At 37.7% G+C, this 17,231-nt stretch overlaps 1 protein-coding gene across 1 annotated transcript in view; it reads right to left on the bottom strand.

Annotated features, from left to right (window-relative positions):
* The window catches only part of LOC116272550 (alpha-2-macroglobulin-like), a 46,478-nt gene that overhangs the window by 23,134 nt on the left and 6,113 nt on the right, over nucleotides 1–17,231 (bottom strand). Inside the window, exons 6-18 of the mRNA XM_031661288.1 lie at nucleotides 17,001–17,169; nucleotides 16,458–16,542; nucleotides 14,950–15,070; nucleotides 13,922–14,036; nucleotides 13,667–13,776; nucleotides 11,664–11,825; nucleotides 8,877–9,104; nucleotides 8,572–8,635; nucleotides 6,329–6,471; nucleotides 5,556–5,705; nucleotides 2,530–2,691; nucleotides 1,963–2,074; nucleotides 289–403 (exon numbers count right to left, since the gene is read on the bottom strand). Of these exons, the coding sequence (XP_031517148.1) occupies nucleotides 289–403; nucleotides 1,963–2,074; nucleotides 2,530–2,691; nucleotides 5,556–5,705; nucleotides 6,329–6,471; nucleotides 8,572–8,635; nucleotides 8,877–9,104; nucleotides 11,664–11,825; nucleotides 13,667–13,776; nucleotides 13,922–14,036; nucleotides 14,950–15,070; nucleotides 16,458–16,542; nucleotides 17,001–17,169 (1,736 nt within the window). The remainder of the gene's footprint in view (nucleotides 1–288; nucleotides 404–1,962; nucleotides 2,075–2,529; nucleotides 2,692–5,555; nucleotides 5,706–6,328; nucleotides 6,472–8,571; nucleotides 8,636–8,876; nucleotides 9,105–11,663; nucleotides 11,826–13,666; nucleotides 13,777–13,921; nucleotides 14,037–14,949; nucleotides 15,071–16,457; nucleotides 16,543–17,000; nucleotides 17,170–17,231) is intronic.

Below are 17,231 nucleotides of genomic sequence, written 5' to 3'. Positions count from 1 at the left end.
ATATAGTCAACTATAATGACTATATAGTTGGATACTGAAACTTGGCTAAAATGATAGATTTTAGGTGCGCTTGCCACGCACACAAAAACAGGTAACAATGTGAGCTAATAGATGTGTTAATTTGCTTGACTGTAGTAATCATTTCACTGTGTGTATGTGTATGTATATCAAAACATCATGTTGTACATCATAAACAAATAAAACAATAAAAACAGGAAAACTAGCAAAGAATTGAAAATAGTGAGGGACCTCTATCGTTGCATATTGCATATGCAGGAAGTTACTTACTTTACCACCACCAAATCCCAGATCCATGTCTCAGGGAAGTACTTTCGTACAGTCTCTGTGTGAGGCTCTTCAAGTTGCAGCTTGCGTGCCTGGCCTCTTCCCATTACATCTGCATCTATGTTGGGTGAGGGATAAGATACTACAATAAACATACAGATAAAGCTTATGAGAGAACGTAATAGTTGTCACCAAAAAAAACCCAAATCGTCTGATGAAATAGAGAGGAAGGAGGAGAGGGCACTTGGGTCATTAGGGAAAGCTCCTTTGAGGAGGAAATATGTTGGATGTTGGATGACTTATGAAGTATTAGAATAAGCTAGGAGTGGCCGGGCGCGGTGGCTCACGCCTGTAATCCCAGCGCTTTGGGAGACCGAGGCGGGCAGATCACGAGGTCAGGAGATCAAGACCACCCTGGCTAACACGGTGAAACCCCGTCTCTACTAAAAAATACAAAAAAAAAATTTAGCCAGGTGTGGTGGCGGGCGCCTATAGTCCCAGCTACTCGGGAGACTGAGGCAGGAGAATGGCGTGAACCCGGGAGGCGGAGCTTGCAGTGAGCGGAGATCGCGCCACTGCACTCCAGCCTGGGCGAACTGGGCGACAGAGTGAGACTTCGTCTCAAACAAACCAACCAACTAACCCACCGCTCCCCCCCCACAAAAAAAAGAATAAGCTAGGAGTGAGCTGGGGGAGGAGGATCATAAGCAGAGGCTATAGAGAGTTTGGCAGACAGAGGCTTGGATTATCTGTGGGGCACAAGGACTTTGTGGAGTCCTTGGTGGCTGCTGCCGCTGTGCTAAGTGGAGAGTGCTATGACACAAGGCCGTGAAGAGGGCAGGAATCCAAGTTTCCATTGGTGTGCTCCTCTGCAGGAGCAAGGAAAAACTAACACAGATGTTACGACAGTGGCTTTGAGAAACAGTTTACAGGAGGGAAAAGTTCAGTGATAATAAAGACTATTCTCTATCGTGTCAGAAGATTACAGTTAGTTTCTTTCACTCTATTCACCTTCTAGTAAGGGTGTGCTGGTCAATATTTCACAACCAGCTCTCTGGAAAAAAATTGTGCATATATAAACCTATACATGCATAAATTTACTATCAACCTTACTGATAAAGGATGGCACAATATAATTTATAAATAGTAAAATACACCATAGACTTCATAGTGAATTCTGTAGAGCCAATTGATTCTCCCTAAATGCTTTCCTTGATTTTTGACCCTCTTTTCTCTGCACTCAACTTATCCTCAATCATGATTTGACAATAAGGGACTATAAATAAATGCTTGATTACTATTCAGTTCATCAAAGAAGTAGCTCATGTCATTGATGAATGTGTGTGGTTCCAACATCAATATTGGTTGATGTGTTGGGGAAGTTGAACAGCGTTTTTACCTGACTGATGGAGAATGTAGTCCTGTTTTGTGAACATTTCTATTTCTCTTTACACTAATCCTATGCTTGGAAACTTTCTCTTTCCTTTTCAGCCTAACACATCTATCTCCATTTACTAGAATTTGAGTTTATATTGCTATGTGACTTTGAGCAATAACCATAATATGTATGACTCACAAGTCCTTTCTTTTGTTAATTTTTGTCACATTGTATCTTTAAAAAAATTTAAAAGCCAGTGAATATATTAGGTAATACATATGTATTAATTTTTTGTTTACCATAATAACCTACACGTAGAACTTCAGGTCCATTCCTTTCATACTGTTGAAGCTGTGGACATATTTTGGGTTTACGAATCTTTGAGTTGGTGAATGCCTTTAAGCTCATGTCCTGCAAAGGAAATTATTATCTAATCAGTAAATATATATTATAAAATATACATAGGTGGATACTTCTTTTCATTGAATTTGACAAGCAATCCAGTTAACTTAATATTAAACTTTGAATATTCACATGTGTAGAAGGGATATTTGTATACTTAAGGAGGTAATTTTATTCTTTTCATTAAACTCTTTCAACAGTAATTATTTTGTATATATGATATTAATAAACATCACAGAGCAATTAATTTCTGTGAAAAAAGGAAACTTGAATAATATTCCAGAAAGTTCCAGCTTAGTTCAGCAGCTTTTAGCAGATCTGCTGCTATTAGTGGAGAAGCCACTTACCTCTTTATATCCCATTACCCTCAACTAGGACATGAAGGCATTCAAATAAAGACTCTTTTCCAAGTGTAATATTTTAAGAACCTTAAGATCAGACCATCTACAACATAAGGATTTTACCTGTAGGAAGCTATATATATCCTTTTCATTTGTATTTGATACTGGAGTATATGTGATTCCATTAATATAGACATTATGACGATTGACACAGTCTTCATCGTCCTGGTCATTCAAAGGCTCAGGGAAGCCAGTGAGGTCCTTTACTGGTAGCAGGTTATAAACCTGTACAAATTCAAAAGACAAAAAGGCAAACTTATTTGTGACTTTTTTTTAAGTTCAAGGAGAAAAGAATAGGAATAATGAACATCAGTCTTTCTTTGAGTGCTCTCATTGCTCTGATGATTTATAGTGGGTATGGATCATTTTCTTGACACAGTGTTTTCATTTTGAAGATGTTTAACAATTTTAGGGAAAAAAAACACTCCATCTAAGTACTCAAGGGCCATACTACTTCGTTACACAGTTCAGAGGCCGCCACTAGACTCAACACTGGAATGAAATAAAATTTTATTAATTGAAAAATCGAGGTCTGATGTATATGTGACATTGCACAAAGCTTTGAGATGAGAGAAGGAAATGATAGTTTTGTGCTTATCTTGTGGTAAGCAACAAAGTTAATGGGTGCATGTTCTAAACAGGCACACGATAGGCATATCCTCTCTCCACAGGATATGATGGCATTTTCTTAGGTATTATTAGTGGAAACAAAATGCTCCAGATCTTCATATAATACATAAAACTTTAACTGTAAAATCCTAGGCATGATGCTTTCAAGTCCATTTGAAGGTGAGAAGACAGACAGACATAAAAATTGTGATCATTACATTGCATTATATTTGTAGGAGTTTAAAACTGATTGACAAGAACGGATGAACAAAGTGAGTGGTGTGATGAAATTAGACACCTTCTCAAAGTATCTTAACATTTCTCCTTTCCTCTCCCTGCTTTATTGTGGCATATTCCATAATTATCATCTGTCTTACCTATGGGACAGACAATGTAACTTCCATGAGACATAAATTTTTATCTTTCCAGTGGCTCACTGCTTGATCTCTACTAGCACTTAGTATAATGCCTAGAACACAGTGGGCATTAAATAAATGTGTTGAATGAATGGCCTATACTAGTAGCAGCAAAGTATTTCACTGGTAAAACACTAATCAAAGGTTGAGAAGAGCTGGTGTTTTAACTCGGGTCTACTACTAAATCCCTGAAAGCTTCGGCTTTATTATTAATACATAGGATTGTCTGCCTTATCTACCCATCAGGGTTGTTATAATTTGAAAAATTCTTTGAGAATTATAAAATTATGTTATTCAAAACATAAAACATGTATATTATTTTCCCACATATCCTCTTGAGATCCTACTGCTGAAATGTACTTACTGCTTCCTTTAGAAGTATTCTAATATTTTCAGTTAAAATCCCATTAGAAGGACAAACAAGTAAGAAATATTTTCTTATAAGTTTCTATTTCAGGAAAATAAAAATACAAATTTCTCTTTGTTCAATTATGGTAGTAGAAAAAACTTCAGTAAGAGGTTATTACAATTGGCCTCATATTAAAAATCTGAAGATGTGAAAAAACTACTATTAGTACATGCCGTTAACTAGTTTTTGCTGTTCCAATTCAGCATACCCTTTTGCTATTTCTTCTATTAGCTCATATTTTCAAAGATTTCAGTTATCAATGTCAATTATATAGTAATTCATTTTTCCTAAGTTCCTCAGAGATAATACATATTAGGAAGTGGGAGCTAAGCTTTGAGGATGCAAAGGCATAAGAATGATACAATGGACTTTGTGGATTCAGGGGGAAGGGTGGAAGGGGGGTGAGGGATAAAAGGCTACAAATTGGGTACAACGTATACTGCTCGGGTGATGGTTGCACCAAAATCTCAGAAATCACCACTAAAGAATTTATTCATGTGACCAAACGCTACCTGTTCCCCCAAAAACCTATGGACAAAAAGGGAAAGTATTCTGATACTTCCGTAGTGTAAGGCTGAATGGGTCAGAATGGGGTAGCAATGCAGAGATGATGGAAATGATGGAAATGATGTGTAGCTTGGGAAAGCAATTATTTCAGCAGATATAATTCTTTTTTTTTTTTTTTTTTTGAGATTGAGTCTTGCTCTATTGCCCAGGCTGGAGTGCAATGGCATGATCTCGGCTCACTCAACCTCCACCTCCTGGGTTCAAGTGATGCTTCTGCCTCAACCTCCCAAGTAGCTGGGACGACAGGCGCTACCACCACCTGCCTGGCTAATTTTTGTAGTTTTAGTAGAGACGGGGTTTCACTGGCCGTGTTGGCCAGGCTGGTCTGAAACTCCTGACCTCAAGTGATCCACCCGCCTTGGCCTCCCAAAGCGTTGGGATTATAGGCAAGAGCCACCAGACCCAACCATAATTCTTAGAAAAACAGAAATCTGATATTTCCTTTAGCCTGTGTAGTCTTAGTACAGGTACCTGTATCACTTTCGTTAGGCTTTTTGAAACGTTGAAACTAGTTTGAAAACTCCTATTATTGGTTGCACAGAGCTCTGGGATTTTAAGGACTTTGGGTAGTGCATGGTCTTTTTACATTTTAAATATATAATTTCCAAATGGCTTCCCTGATTGCTCAGTTAATCCTTTCTTTTATTTTGCATAACTACACTTCTCTTATAGCACTTCTCACAGTCTGCTCTGTATTCTCTCCAGCCTTGCATATACGGATGTCTTGACACAATCAGAAGATTTGAGTTTGCATTGCTATGTACACTTGAGCAAGAAGCTTAACATATCTGAATAACGAGTCCTTTTTTGGTTGTTAATTTTCATCACATTTCATCTTTTAAAAAATTCTTTTATTTGATTCATTATACTGTATTAAGCGATACTTTTTTTTTTTTTACCTATAGAAGTGAGTATTTTTGTATATATATAAAATTCCTTACCAATGAAAGCCCACAAGAGAGCCCAAAACAATTAATTCCTAGATAAATATAATTTTAATTGATCTTATCCTACTTATCCAGGCATTTTTCCTTGCTCTGAGCCCCTGGCATGGCCCTTCTTGATTCCTGAGGCTGCTGAGAACTCACCGAGGACGCCGAGAGCTCAGCATCAGGCTTCATGAGCAGCACGCTTTGGTCCACAGCACGGAGGGCGCAGAGGGACTGAGGAGCCGCTGTGACTTGCAGGTGGGCGTGTGAGGCTGGGAGGCTTTGTGATGGGCGGAAGCTCAAATCCACCTGTGAAATTGGAACAAAAGGTCAGAAAAGCAAATTTCCCGGTTTACCCATGCATTCACTCGCATTTGCAGTGTTCCTCATGTACAATGTATAACCACTCTGCTTGACTTCGTGGAGGGTTGGCATTATGTCAATCCTGACGCTTTTTGTCCCCTACACTTCTCTTTCCTTCTCAAGAATCACTTGAGCCATTAGAATTATTTCTAATTATTCTTATAAATTACTAGTCATGAAATGCCATTTTTATCTTTGATACACGGCAAGGTGCTTATTAATTGTGGTGGAACGTGCATGGGTTGAGGTGCTCTTGCATTTTTTCTTTTGGCTCCTTAGTAGTCTCAAACACGTGCTTACATATTTCCCAACATTTTACCATAGAAGAAGGGAATAATGTACTCTGAACTGTGTAATTGGTAAGAGGCAATGCTAGGAGAAGTTTGAGAGTTTTGTACCAGGAATCAAGTGATTCTGCTTCTTAGTATGACTCTGCCACTACCTTGCTGAAAGTCTCTGGGGAATTTGTTTAACCCTTTTGGCCCTAATGTTCACATGTATAAAACAAACGATAACAGTAGTAACTTCTAGTTTAAAATGTTGAAGATTTTATTATGTAAAGTACCCACCTTGTTGTCCAGACAATTTTCGACCTTGTATTTTGCAGAATCCCCAATCACGTCCCCAGTAGGTAAAACGGCATATATGAGCAACCGAGCAACAGGAGCAATGTCTGACTTCACAGGGATTGAGATGGAAAAATGGCCCTTCACTGGGGCACAAAGAGAATGAGAGGCAGCGATCATAGGTTAATGACTATTTCCATTAGTAGATGTAAAAGACATAATAAACAGAAGATGTAACAAGTGGAGGACTGCCTCTAAGGACTCTAGCTTTAGAGAAAAACCTTATCAAAGCCCTCTCTCCTCTCATAAATCCTATACTATGTTGATTTCTCACCAGCTTTAAGCTTCAGATCACCTACATAATGTTCTGATGCTTGTTAAGGGTATGAAGACATCCAGTTCACTACCATTTGATCTAGGCCTCATATTAGAAGAGGGAGATAGAACCTGAAGTTACGAGATGTAAGAATAAGAGTTCAACACATTGTATTCATGCTACATCCACTTTAACCTTCTATGAGCCAATATTTGATTCTTTCTCCATAAGAGGAACACCATGCTCCTTCAGAAGTTATTTTTTGATGCCTATGTAGATTCTTGAGAGGTTGTATTAAGTTTCCTTCAGTCTGCTGTGGTGCTTCTGTGTTGCTACAAGAGCTAATGAGAGAGTCGACTACTGATACTTTTTTAGCAAGTTATCTTTTAGAGTCTATTAGACTAGGAGCAACCTTCAAAGGTTTATATTATAACATATTTGCTCATGGTAAGAGTGCAGTTCAGTGGCGGAAGTACCCAATTTAATGCTTCATAATTCATAACTATCTTGAATAAAAAAAAGATATTTGTAATAATATAAATGATGGCTGAACGTGGTGGCTCACTCCTGTAATCCCAGCACTTTGGGAGGCTGAGGCGGATGGATCACGAGGTCAGGAGTTCGAGACCATCCTGGCTAACACGGTGAAACCCCATCCCCACTAAAAATACAAAAAATTAGCTGCGCGTAGTGGCGGGCACCTGTAGTCCCAGCTACTCGGGAGGCTGAGGCAGGAGAATGGTGTGAACCTGGGAGGTGGAGCTTGCAGTGAGCCGAGATCACGCCACTGCACTCCAGCCTGGATGACAGAGCAAGACTCCGTCTAAAAAATATATATATATTTATATATTTATATGAATATATATAAATATATATTTATATTTATATATTTAATATATTTAAATATATTAATATTAATAAATTTATATATATTTAATATATTTAAATATATAAATATATAAATAAATATATATAAATTTATATATAAATAAATATATATATAAATATATATAAATTTATATATAAATATATTTATATAAATGTAAATAAATATTTATTTATTTATCTTACATTTTCCACCCCATTCTCTAAATCTTACATTTTCCACTCCATTCTTAACACAATTTCATTTTGAGAAGACGCTCAAGAATATTTATGGCTTGAAAATTTGGAATAAGCACAAATTATACACAACAACATTTTATGTATTTTATTTTCCTATTTATTTATTTATTTATTTATTTACTTTTATAGAGATATGGTCTCACTATGTTGACCAGGCTGGTCTCAAACTCGTGACCTCAAGGGATCCTCTCATCTTGTTCTCCCAAAGTACTGGGATTACGGGTGTGAGCCATCACAGCTGGCCCACACCAACATTTTAAATAACCCAAAGAAAATAAGCTAAAAAGAAAGACAACACATATTTGATAAAGGGTGAGAAAAAAAAATTATTGTTTTCCCTCCCCCAACTTTCTTTTAATTGATACTAGATGGAAATGGTCTCTCGTTACTTGAAAGTATTCCCAATATTTCCAGGTCAGGAATGGCAAACCAAACATCATATGTTTTCACTCATAAGTAGGAGCTAAGCTATTAGGAAGTGGCAGCTAAGCTATTAGGAAGTGGGAGCCAGGCTATGAGGATGCAAAGGCATAAGAATGATACAATGGACTTTGTGGATTCAGGGTGAAGGGTGGAAAGGGAGTGAGGGATAAAATACTGCAAATTGGGCACAATGTATACTGCTCAGGTGATGGGTGCACCAAAATCTCAGAAATCACTACTAAAGAATTTATTCATGTTACCAAACACCACCTGTTCCCCCAAAAACCTTTGGGAAAAAAGGGAAAATATTCTCATACTTTCATGGTGTAAGGTTGAATGGGTCAGAATGGGGTAGCAATGCAGAGATGATGGAAATACTCACTGTGTTCCTGCTTCACAAGCAGTCCATGAGTCCCAGTTCGGACAATGCCTCCCCTTGCCATTATCTGCAAAAAAGGAAATAAAAAGAAACTGAATGTGCCAAACAGAGAACATGCTTCAGTCTCACTTCAATATACTTGTTTTATTGGGTTCCTGCTGGTAATAATCCACCTCAAGAGAAGTCAAACTTTCAAAAGGAACATGGATAAGAAGTCAAAGTAATGACATCTACAGAACTTCATGATCACTTGCTCCACAGACAGCTTTTGCCTACAGAGAAGTCAACGCAGTAACCTCCCTTCTCACCAGATAATAGAAGGAGAGCTTCTTCAGTCCCTGCAGGGCGCCTCCGTTCAGAATATAATGTGCCTGGACTGTCTGAGTTTGGCCACACGGTAGTTCATGAGGCAGGGGCTCAAGGTGGACAAAGCTCTTGCTTGGGGAGAACACAAGATAAGCAGTGTGATGGGCCTCTTCGTGTTCTTCTGACACCCACTGGTAGCCGTAACAGGGACTACGATCCTTGTGTTTGACCTAATGAATTAGAAAAATTATGTTATTTTTAGATTATATGTCATAAAAATTAATGTTCTCATAAAACTGTGTAAGTTTGCTGTGCTACCTTAACTAGTAGCTAGAAATCTTTTGTTCTACAATGAAAAGTGGGAGAAGGACCCCATATTTTGTTTCTCTGCTTTAAATGCAGGCGTGCTTTGTGGCTTTACACTGCGGAGCCTCCTGGGATTGAGATGTATATTTCTTAAGAGGATAAAAAGAAGCATCCTTTGCTCTGATTAGCTTGCCTGAAAGACACTGGAGCTATGAAACTTCATTGAGGAGAGTAAATAATCTCTAGAAATGGAAGAACTGTGCTTTCAGAGAGCAGCTGCCTCTTTTAGGGTGGATTTTGAGTGGGTATTATGAATAAATAAAATATTGTAACTTTAGGGGTCTGAGAAGAGACATTGGTAAAAAGCATTGGTTTAAGAACTGAACTGATGAATTAGCTGAAGTCTACCTCTTCTGGGCTGTCTTAGGCTGATTGCTATTATTGTTATTGTTTTGAGACAGGGTTTTGCTCTGTCGCCCATGCTGGAGCGCAGTGGCACAATCTTGGTTCAGTGCAATCTCTGCCTCCCGGGCTCAAGTGATCCTCCCACTCAGCCTCCTGAGTTGCTGGGACTACAGGTGCATGCCACCCCACCCAGCTAATTTTTTGTATATTTTGTAGAGATGGGGTTTCACCACGTTGCCCAGGCTGGTCTCGAACTCCTGGCCTCGAGCAATCCACCCACCTCAGCCTCCCAAAGTGCTGGGATTACAGGCGTGAGCTACGGTGCCCCGCCTAGGCTGATTAGTTTTAATACTCCCTGCAGTCTGGATTCTAATGCCTCAGAGGCCCTAATTGGGTTATATTTCCAACTTTTCTTCCTGTAGAAGTTATTCCTTAGCTCCTCCCAGGCTCCCTCTACCTTCATCCCCAGCTCCCAATAGCACTAGTGAATCCTTGAGCAAAACATTTTGTTTATATCTTAATATATATTTTGGTGACAATACATATATGATCACCCCAAACAGGGAGCATGTAGAAATAATAATTTCATTGTCAAGACTGGCACAGTGCCTGGCATGTAGAAAGCATTCAAGACACTTTTTGAAATGAGTAAATGTTCAAATTCGAGTTTATTAGAGGTAGGTGCTTTTATGCCATCTATTAAAGCTAAATAAATACAACGCATTATTTATTTCTCTATAACAACGCAAGGACTCTAAAGAGGCAGGGGTTTTCCATTACCATGATTATGTAATACATATTGAATATGTATTGTATATCCATGTATCTATAGACATGTCTATGTCTCTCTTGATCAATAGAGGACTGCATGTTATACTGACCAAGTTATATTGGTATGAACAGGTCATCTGGAGAAAATTAGAATAGCAAAACAAAATAAAGTAAGGTAATAATTTTTGGAGTATACATTTTTAAAACTAAATGCTAATTATGTTAGAATTGGCTTTTATAGTAAAAGTATCTAACAGTTAAAGGGGGCTTACTAAGTGCTTCAATATGTATTATTTCACTTAATCTTCGCAACCACCCCAAAAGTTAGGTGTTAATATTGCAATCATTTTACAGATGAGGAAATGAAGCATAGAGGTTTTAGTTAATTCCTTAAAATAGGGTTGAGCCAGTATTTTTAACCACTTTATCTGATTCAGAGCCTGGAATTCACACTTTTCAAAAAAGTATTATACATACACACATACACAAACACACACAAAACATAAAATTACCATCTTCATTATTCTTTAGTGTACAGTTTGGCAGTGGTAAGTATATCTGTTGTGCAACAGATCTCCAGAACTTTTCACCTTGTAAAACTAAACCTGAATACCAATAAGAGCAGTTCCCCATTTCTCTCTTTCCCTAGCCCTTGGCAGCCACCATCCTGTTTTCTGTTTCTATGACTTTGACTACTTTAGAAACCCCCATATAAGTGAATCATATAGTATTGGTCTTATTGTGACTGGCTTATTTCACTTACCGTACTGTCCTCAAGGATCATTCATGCTGTAGCATGTGACAGGATTTCCTTCCCTTCTCAGGCTGCATAATATTCTGTTGTATTTATATACCACATTTTGTTTACCTGTTCATCCCTTGATGGACATTTGGGTAGCCTCCATCTCTCAGCTATTGTGGATAGTGGAGCTATGAACATGGGTGTGCAAATATCTCTTTGAGACCCTGCTTTCGATTCTTTTGAATATATGTTCAGAAGTAGGATTACTGGATCATATGGTCATTCTATTTTTTAATTTTTTCAGGAACTACTATACTGTTTTTCATAGTGGTTGCACCATTTTACGTTCCCAGCAACACTGTTAAAGTCTAACCTGCACTTTTAATCACAACAATATACTGCCTTCTTTTCATAAACTTTAAAAAAGTTAACCTTAAATTGGTTTCTAATTGCCAGCTTTTTCTCTCCATAGAACTAAACACAGTTTGGAAATTTTATCACCCTTAGGTTGCAACCTTGTTTTCAAGGCTACTTCATGTTATTGGTAACTTCTTTCCAAACTTACCCTAACAGTAAGAGTGGTACCCATAACGTTGGTGGTGTTGATAGAGAACTGTACAAGGCCATGCTCATCCGTGGTAGCATTGGAGTAATAGTTTGCTTCATTTCCTCTGATGAATATGACTTCATTTGGTATAGGGACGCCTTTCCCATCTACCAGGCGCACCTGAAGATTAAAAACTATGGATGAGTTACATCGGTAATAACTAATAGGCACCAAACATATTCATTTTATCACATTTTTAAGTGCCTCCTCTATGTTGAACATGGTTCCAGGCACTGAGGACACAGTAGTGAAAAACAAAAAACAAAAAACAAAGTTTCTTCCATCACAGAGCTTACTGTCTAGTGAAAGAGACAGATGCTAAATAAATACATATATAACATACACTAATTTAGTAGTAATCAATCCTAAGAAGAAAAACAGAGCAGTGTGAAGGGATAGACAGTGATAGAGATAATAACAAGGGTGACCTGAAAAATGTATTCTAGATATTTTGGAAGTGCTGTGTATTATTATATATAACTCTTAGAGAGTCACAGAGCACTAGAGTAATATGATAATGAAATATCTAAATCTATTAACTAAATTTATTTGTGCCCCAAACACCTATTTTGGGGTGGACCATTAACTTCCTATAGATTAGTGTCTGAAGTCTCAAAAGTGCACAAGTAAACAATTGCCAATACATTGTCCCGTGTGTTTCTCTAGCTGTCTTAGACATGGTCTCTGCTTCTCAACCTAGATCTTCAGCCTTTTGGAAGGCAGGCAGATTTTATGGCAGACTTCCCAAGTGAAAAATGTAAAATTGGAAAGAGGCACACAGTATTAAATAAGTCGCCAAAGCTAATTTACTGCTAATATTGTGTCGGCAGTTGAGTAGTCCAGCTCAGATTGTAAAGGTGGTGATTCTTTTTCGGTATAAGCTACATTTGGTAGCAGGAAAAACAATAGGCTGACCCCCATCAGTACCCATAATTGATTTACAAAATCTAAGTTTGCCAATGAAATGTTGGCTGCATGTAGAAAGACAAGAATAGGCACATAATTCTGATTTTCTTCTAGCTAGAGGCTCTTCTGACAAATAGGATATTTAACAGCAATAAAATATACTTAAAAAGTACACTATCTTTCTGAGAAATTTACAAATGAGCTGCCCTTTCATTTTAGGAAGTTGAATACATTTTGGTGTCACGACATAACCAAGCCTTCCAGAATGTACGCTACTTTGTTGAATTTATGCCTCTTTTACACCCTTCATAGCTGAAATCCTATAACATTTACATTAAGAAAATGATACACAGTAAATACACATTGAGGCACATGTAACTGTCATCTCAGACTTCTAGAGTCATAAAGATCCATTTGTACATCTGCTGACAACAGAAACATCGTAAGAGAAGATTTTTTTTGGTAGATACTATGAAAAGTCATAATTCAAAAATCTGAGAACCTTAAATAGCAGTGTTTTACCCCATGTTCACTGTTTTAGAAATATACTTGTTATTATAGAAAAATAGTGTAAATATACTATCCATGAAATAAACATTATTGTAGAATCTTTACTACTTCAAAATAAAAATTAAAACCACCTACCCACCTGTTTCCATACAAAGTTAGTGTTAGCATCATAATGAAACCGATCAGCATGAATTTTGAGATTCTTGTGAGAAAATGTCATAAAAACCTGAGACTGCCTGGTAAACCATGAGAAGCAGATTGTGTGACTTGTACAATGCTGTTTTAAAAGGAGGGGAAAATCTCTACTAATTTTAATAAGGCTTTAGGATAATTACATACATTTCATATACAAATTTACAGAAGAATAAATCTATTTTTATGTAGTTTTATACCTTTGGTTATACTAATCAACCGTGGTGATATTTTATACCTTTGGTTATATTAAATGATGACATTAACCAGGCATTGTTTTAGCAGAAACCATAACTATTGTGCTAATTAGGTAATAGTACATGGGTTGATGAGTGAACTGGAAAATACTCCACCTGCCCAAAGAAGGGAATCCCTTGTCTAAAGTTTGAGTCCACTTTCACAAATGAGAGTTTGGTTATGGTTCTTGTGATTTCACTGGACTTCTTTCCAGTCAATTCCACTACTGGAAAAGAAGAAAACAATACGTTCTTTTTGGGAAGAATGATGTCTCTAAAATTTTATTACCTCCCCTCAACTTACAATTCATTATTTGGCTAAGAAAATCAATGTCTACTGTTTTTTCTCTTACACCCATGTAGTACACAAACCTGTTCCTTCTTCTTGGATCTTGGCCTCAGTGTGAAGTTTCATTTCATACTCCTTCCTCTTCAACTGGAAGACCTTGGTTTTTACTTGCTGATAGAAGCAGCCATGGCTGTTTAGCTAAGAAGGGAGAAAATAAAATACAAAAATACAATGCATATTATACTAAATAGATCATTGGTCAGTTAATCTGGTGTGATTTTTGTGGGGGTACAACATCATGTAGGCATTTTCTATGACGAGGACATGATAAATATTCTCTAGCAACTAAATATTAAATTTCACAACAATGTCTCATGTATAATTGACAGATGTATTTCTTGGTATCTGAAATTCCCTAGATAGAATGCGACAGAAATGTCTTAAAATTTGGAGAGTAATATTTTTTTGTACAAAGGATGCATAATATTTATACATATTTATGGGGTACACGAGATATTTTGTTACATGCATAGAATGTGTAATGATCCCACCGCGGGATTTAGGATGCCTACCAACTGAAATATTTATCATTTCTATGTGTTGGAAATAGTTCAAGTCCTGTCCATTTGCTATTTTGAAATACACAGTACATCTGCTCTTGACCATTAGAACTCCTCATCAAAGTCTGGTTCCTCCTCCATAATATTCAGCTGTGGCTGGGAAGTGGCCTCCCATATGTGGACTGTATCTGTCTGGCATCTTGGTGGGGCCATGTGTTAGGTTCTTGCTCAAAGACAGAGCAGAACTGATGCCCTGGCCAGCTAAGGCAGTTAAGAGGTGTATGGTTTTTCTCCTTCCTTTGTAGAAATGAATGCCCATGGAGGCTTCAGATGGCTCAGCGTCTATCATTCTGAAACACTCACAATGGGCAATTACAAGAAATAAATAATTCCCATTGTGCTAAGTTCATGATTTTTTTGAAAAATTACAATAGCTAACATGGAATTCTCTTCTAGATTGTTCTCTTCCTGCATCAGAAAAATGCTGCAACTCACTGCTTTTCAACAATGCCTTTATTGTCATTCTCTAGAAAAAACAGTGTTCAACCTACCTGTCCACTGAATTTCTCACAGAAAGCCTTTGAATCTTCACCAAAGCAGTCAGAAGCGTCACTATACTTTCTGCAAATGCTCATAGTCACATGTCCTGGGACAGGCTTCCCATATGTGTATCTGTCATGAGAACGTTCCCAAAGGAATCAGAGCAGGCACTGAACCTCTCCATTTTCTAGCTATTTATATCTCCCTTTTACCTACAGTATACTCCCTGTCTATACTTCCCGCTGCTCTCTGCGGGCTCACACAATACTGAAGATAAGAGTCACTAATGGCTCTTATAGAAATCTCCATTGCAACATGCTGAAATTTACTAGATTCTTCTTTTATCATTTCTTTTTTTCCTTGATTTTTTTTAGCTTTATCTCAAAAAAACTTCCTTATTATAAAACTTAAACTTGTACTTAAAAGAAAAAATAATACCAGCAAAACGAAACAAACAAAACAAAGCAGAACAAAAAAAAGCAAAGAGAAGAAACAAACACCCTCACGTCTACCTAGGAATACAACCTATTAGTACGATAGTGTCTCTTCTTCCATCATCCTCTCCCCATGTGCAGCCATCTCTATATCGAGTTTTACTTGTTTACTTTTTTACAAAAGTGGGATTGTGTCATAAATATGTCACAGACGATTGCTGGGTTTCCAAGTGTGTTTGTCTCCTTTCCTATTTGAGAATGTCCTCTGTATCTCTATTTACAAGATCACACTAGTTATGAGGAACCAGAAACTTGGCCGTTACTGTGAGACAGAACTGGAGCAGGGGCCCAGCTGAATAGCAGGTGTGTTCCCTGTGTGATCTTTGGGCAGGACTGATTCCTTCACTATACCTGCTCTTTCTGCTACTGCTACTGTGTGCCACCAAGGTTAGGAGCATAAGACCCAGGACACAAGAGTTTTCAAGGTTGGAAGAGACTGTCTTGAGAGATCACGTTCAGTCTCGTAAAAATGTCAGTGCAGAGAGGTATGTAGACCAGCCTTAGGTCGACCAGTAAGTTAGATGAGATTTCAGTTGTATGCCTATCTCTACAAATTCTGAATCTCAGTGATTTTTCCAGCAAGCATGCAAGGTCAGGTAAATGATCTGTTGATGATTGAATTTCCCCTATAGCCATGTGTTAATTATCTCCCTAATATATGTTTGGTTATTTTTGGTGAAGGCAGAGCCAATACCCTTCAACACTATCCACCCTTCCCATTGTGTGTGTGTGTGTGTGTGTGTATGTGTGCAGTTTTGTCACTTTCAGAATCAATCCTATTAGCATAACCTCTCTAGAAACAGTTTCTTACCTCATGATAGAATAGTGCTGATAAGAACGTGAAAGAAAATAAAAAGGAAAAATAGAAAAGCAACAGGAGAACAACATTCTAGAGAGGAGGATGCTGTCAAAGCACTTAAAATTTTTGTGTTGCCACTACTCCTAAAGAGAGTAGCTAAATATCCCAAATAATGAATCTCTTTTTAAATAATCCCCCACAAAAGATTTTTTAAAAATGAACTCACAGGCCACACACTGATACATTCATCTCTTCTTCCAAGATGGTGATTATCTTTGGCACTGTTACTTGTACTTCAAACTTGGGAAGAACTGTTGATTGGTGATAAAGAAGGTTGGTGATTGGTTTTCAACTTTGGGGGAATTCATATTTTCAAGTTCCCTGTAACGGTTCCCTAATAATATTTTAGGGCTCTGAAAAAGGTAGCTCTGCTCTCCAATATAGTCTTATCCCCCCTCCTCTCAAAGGAAGATTTCAGTTGAGGGACTATGAGAGATCACTGTATGCTTAGTTATGGAAAACTCAGTTAAAACAATAATGTTTTAATTTCAGGGATTGGTATTAAATATTGCTACAGAAAATAACCAAGCTATGTGAAGTCCTATTCACAAATCACTGATGTCCTCGTTGGACTTAGGTGTAATTAGTTCTACTCCAAGCCCAATGTCACCCATGGGAAATGGAAAGACTCCAAATGAGCTTAAATTCCAGGCTCTAAGAGTTTAAATATGAAGAAAAATCATGTTCGATGACTTTTCATGATCCATACCAAATTCCTCCACGGTGAAAGCGTGCTCTGTCCTTCTACCTGATTTCTTCTGTACCACCACCTTGTAGGAGCCCTGGAAGGGCTCTGATGAGAGGGGAAAAGACAATTGCTTGAGGCCACCCTCTAACTGGAAACTCTGCCATTGTGCGATGCGATTTCCTTTGGGATCCTATGAGTGAATTAATTATAACTTACAAAAGCACCTGGAGCATTGGAGCTAATAAAGGATAT

This window comes from Papio anubis, unplaced genomic scaffold, assembly GCF_008728515.1.
Source record: "Papio anubis isolate 15944 unplaced genomic scaffold, Panubis1.0 scaffold125, whole genome shotgun sequence".
NCBI classification, from domain to species: domain Eukaryota; kingdom Metazoa; phylum Chordata; class Mammalia; order Primates; family Cercopithecidae; genus Papio; species Papio anubis.
Note: the sequence above shows the minus strand (reverse complement) of the source record. Positions and strands in the feature narration are given on the sequence as shown.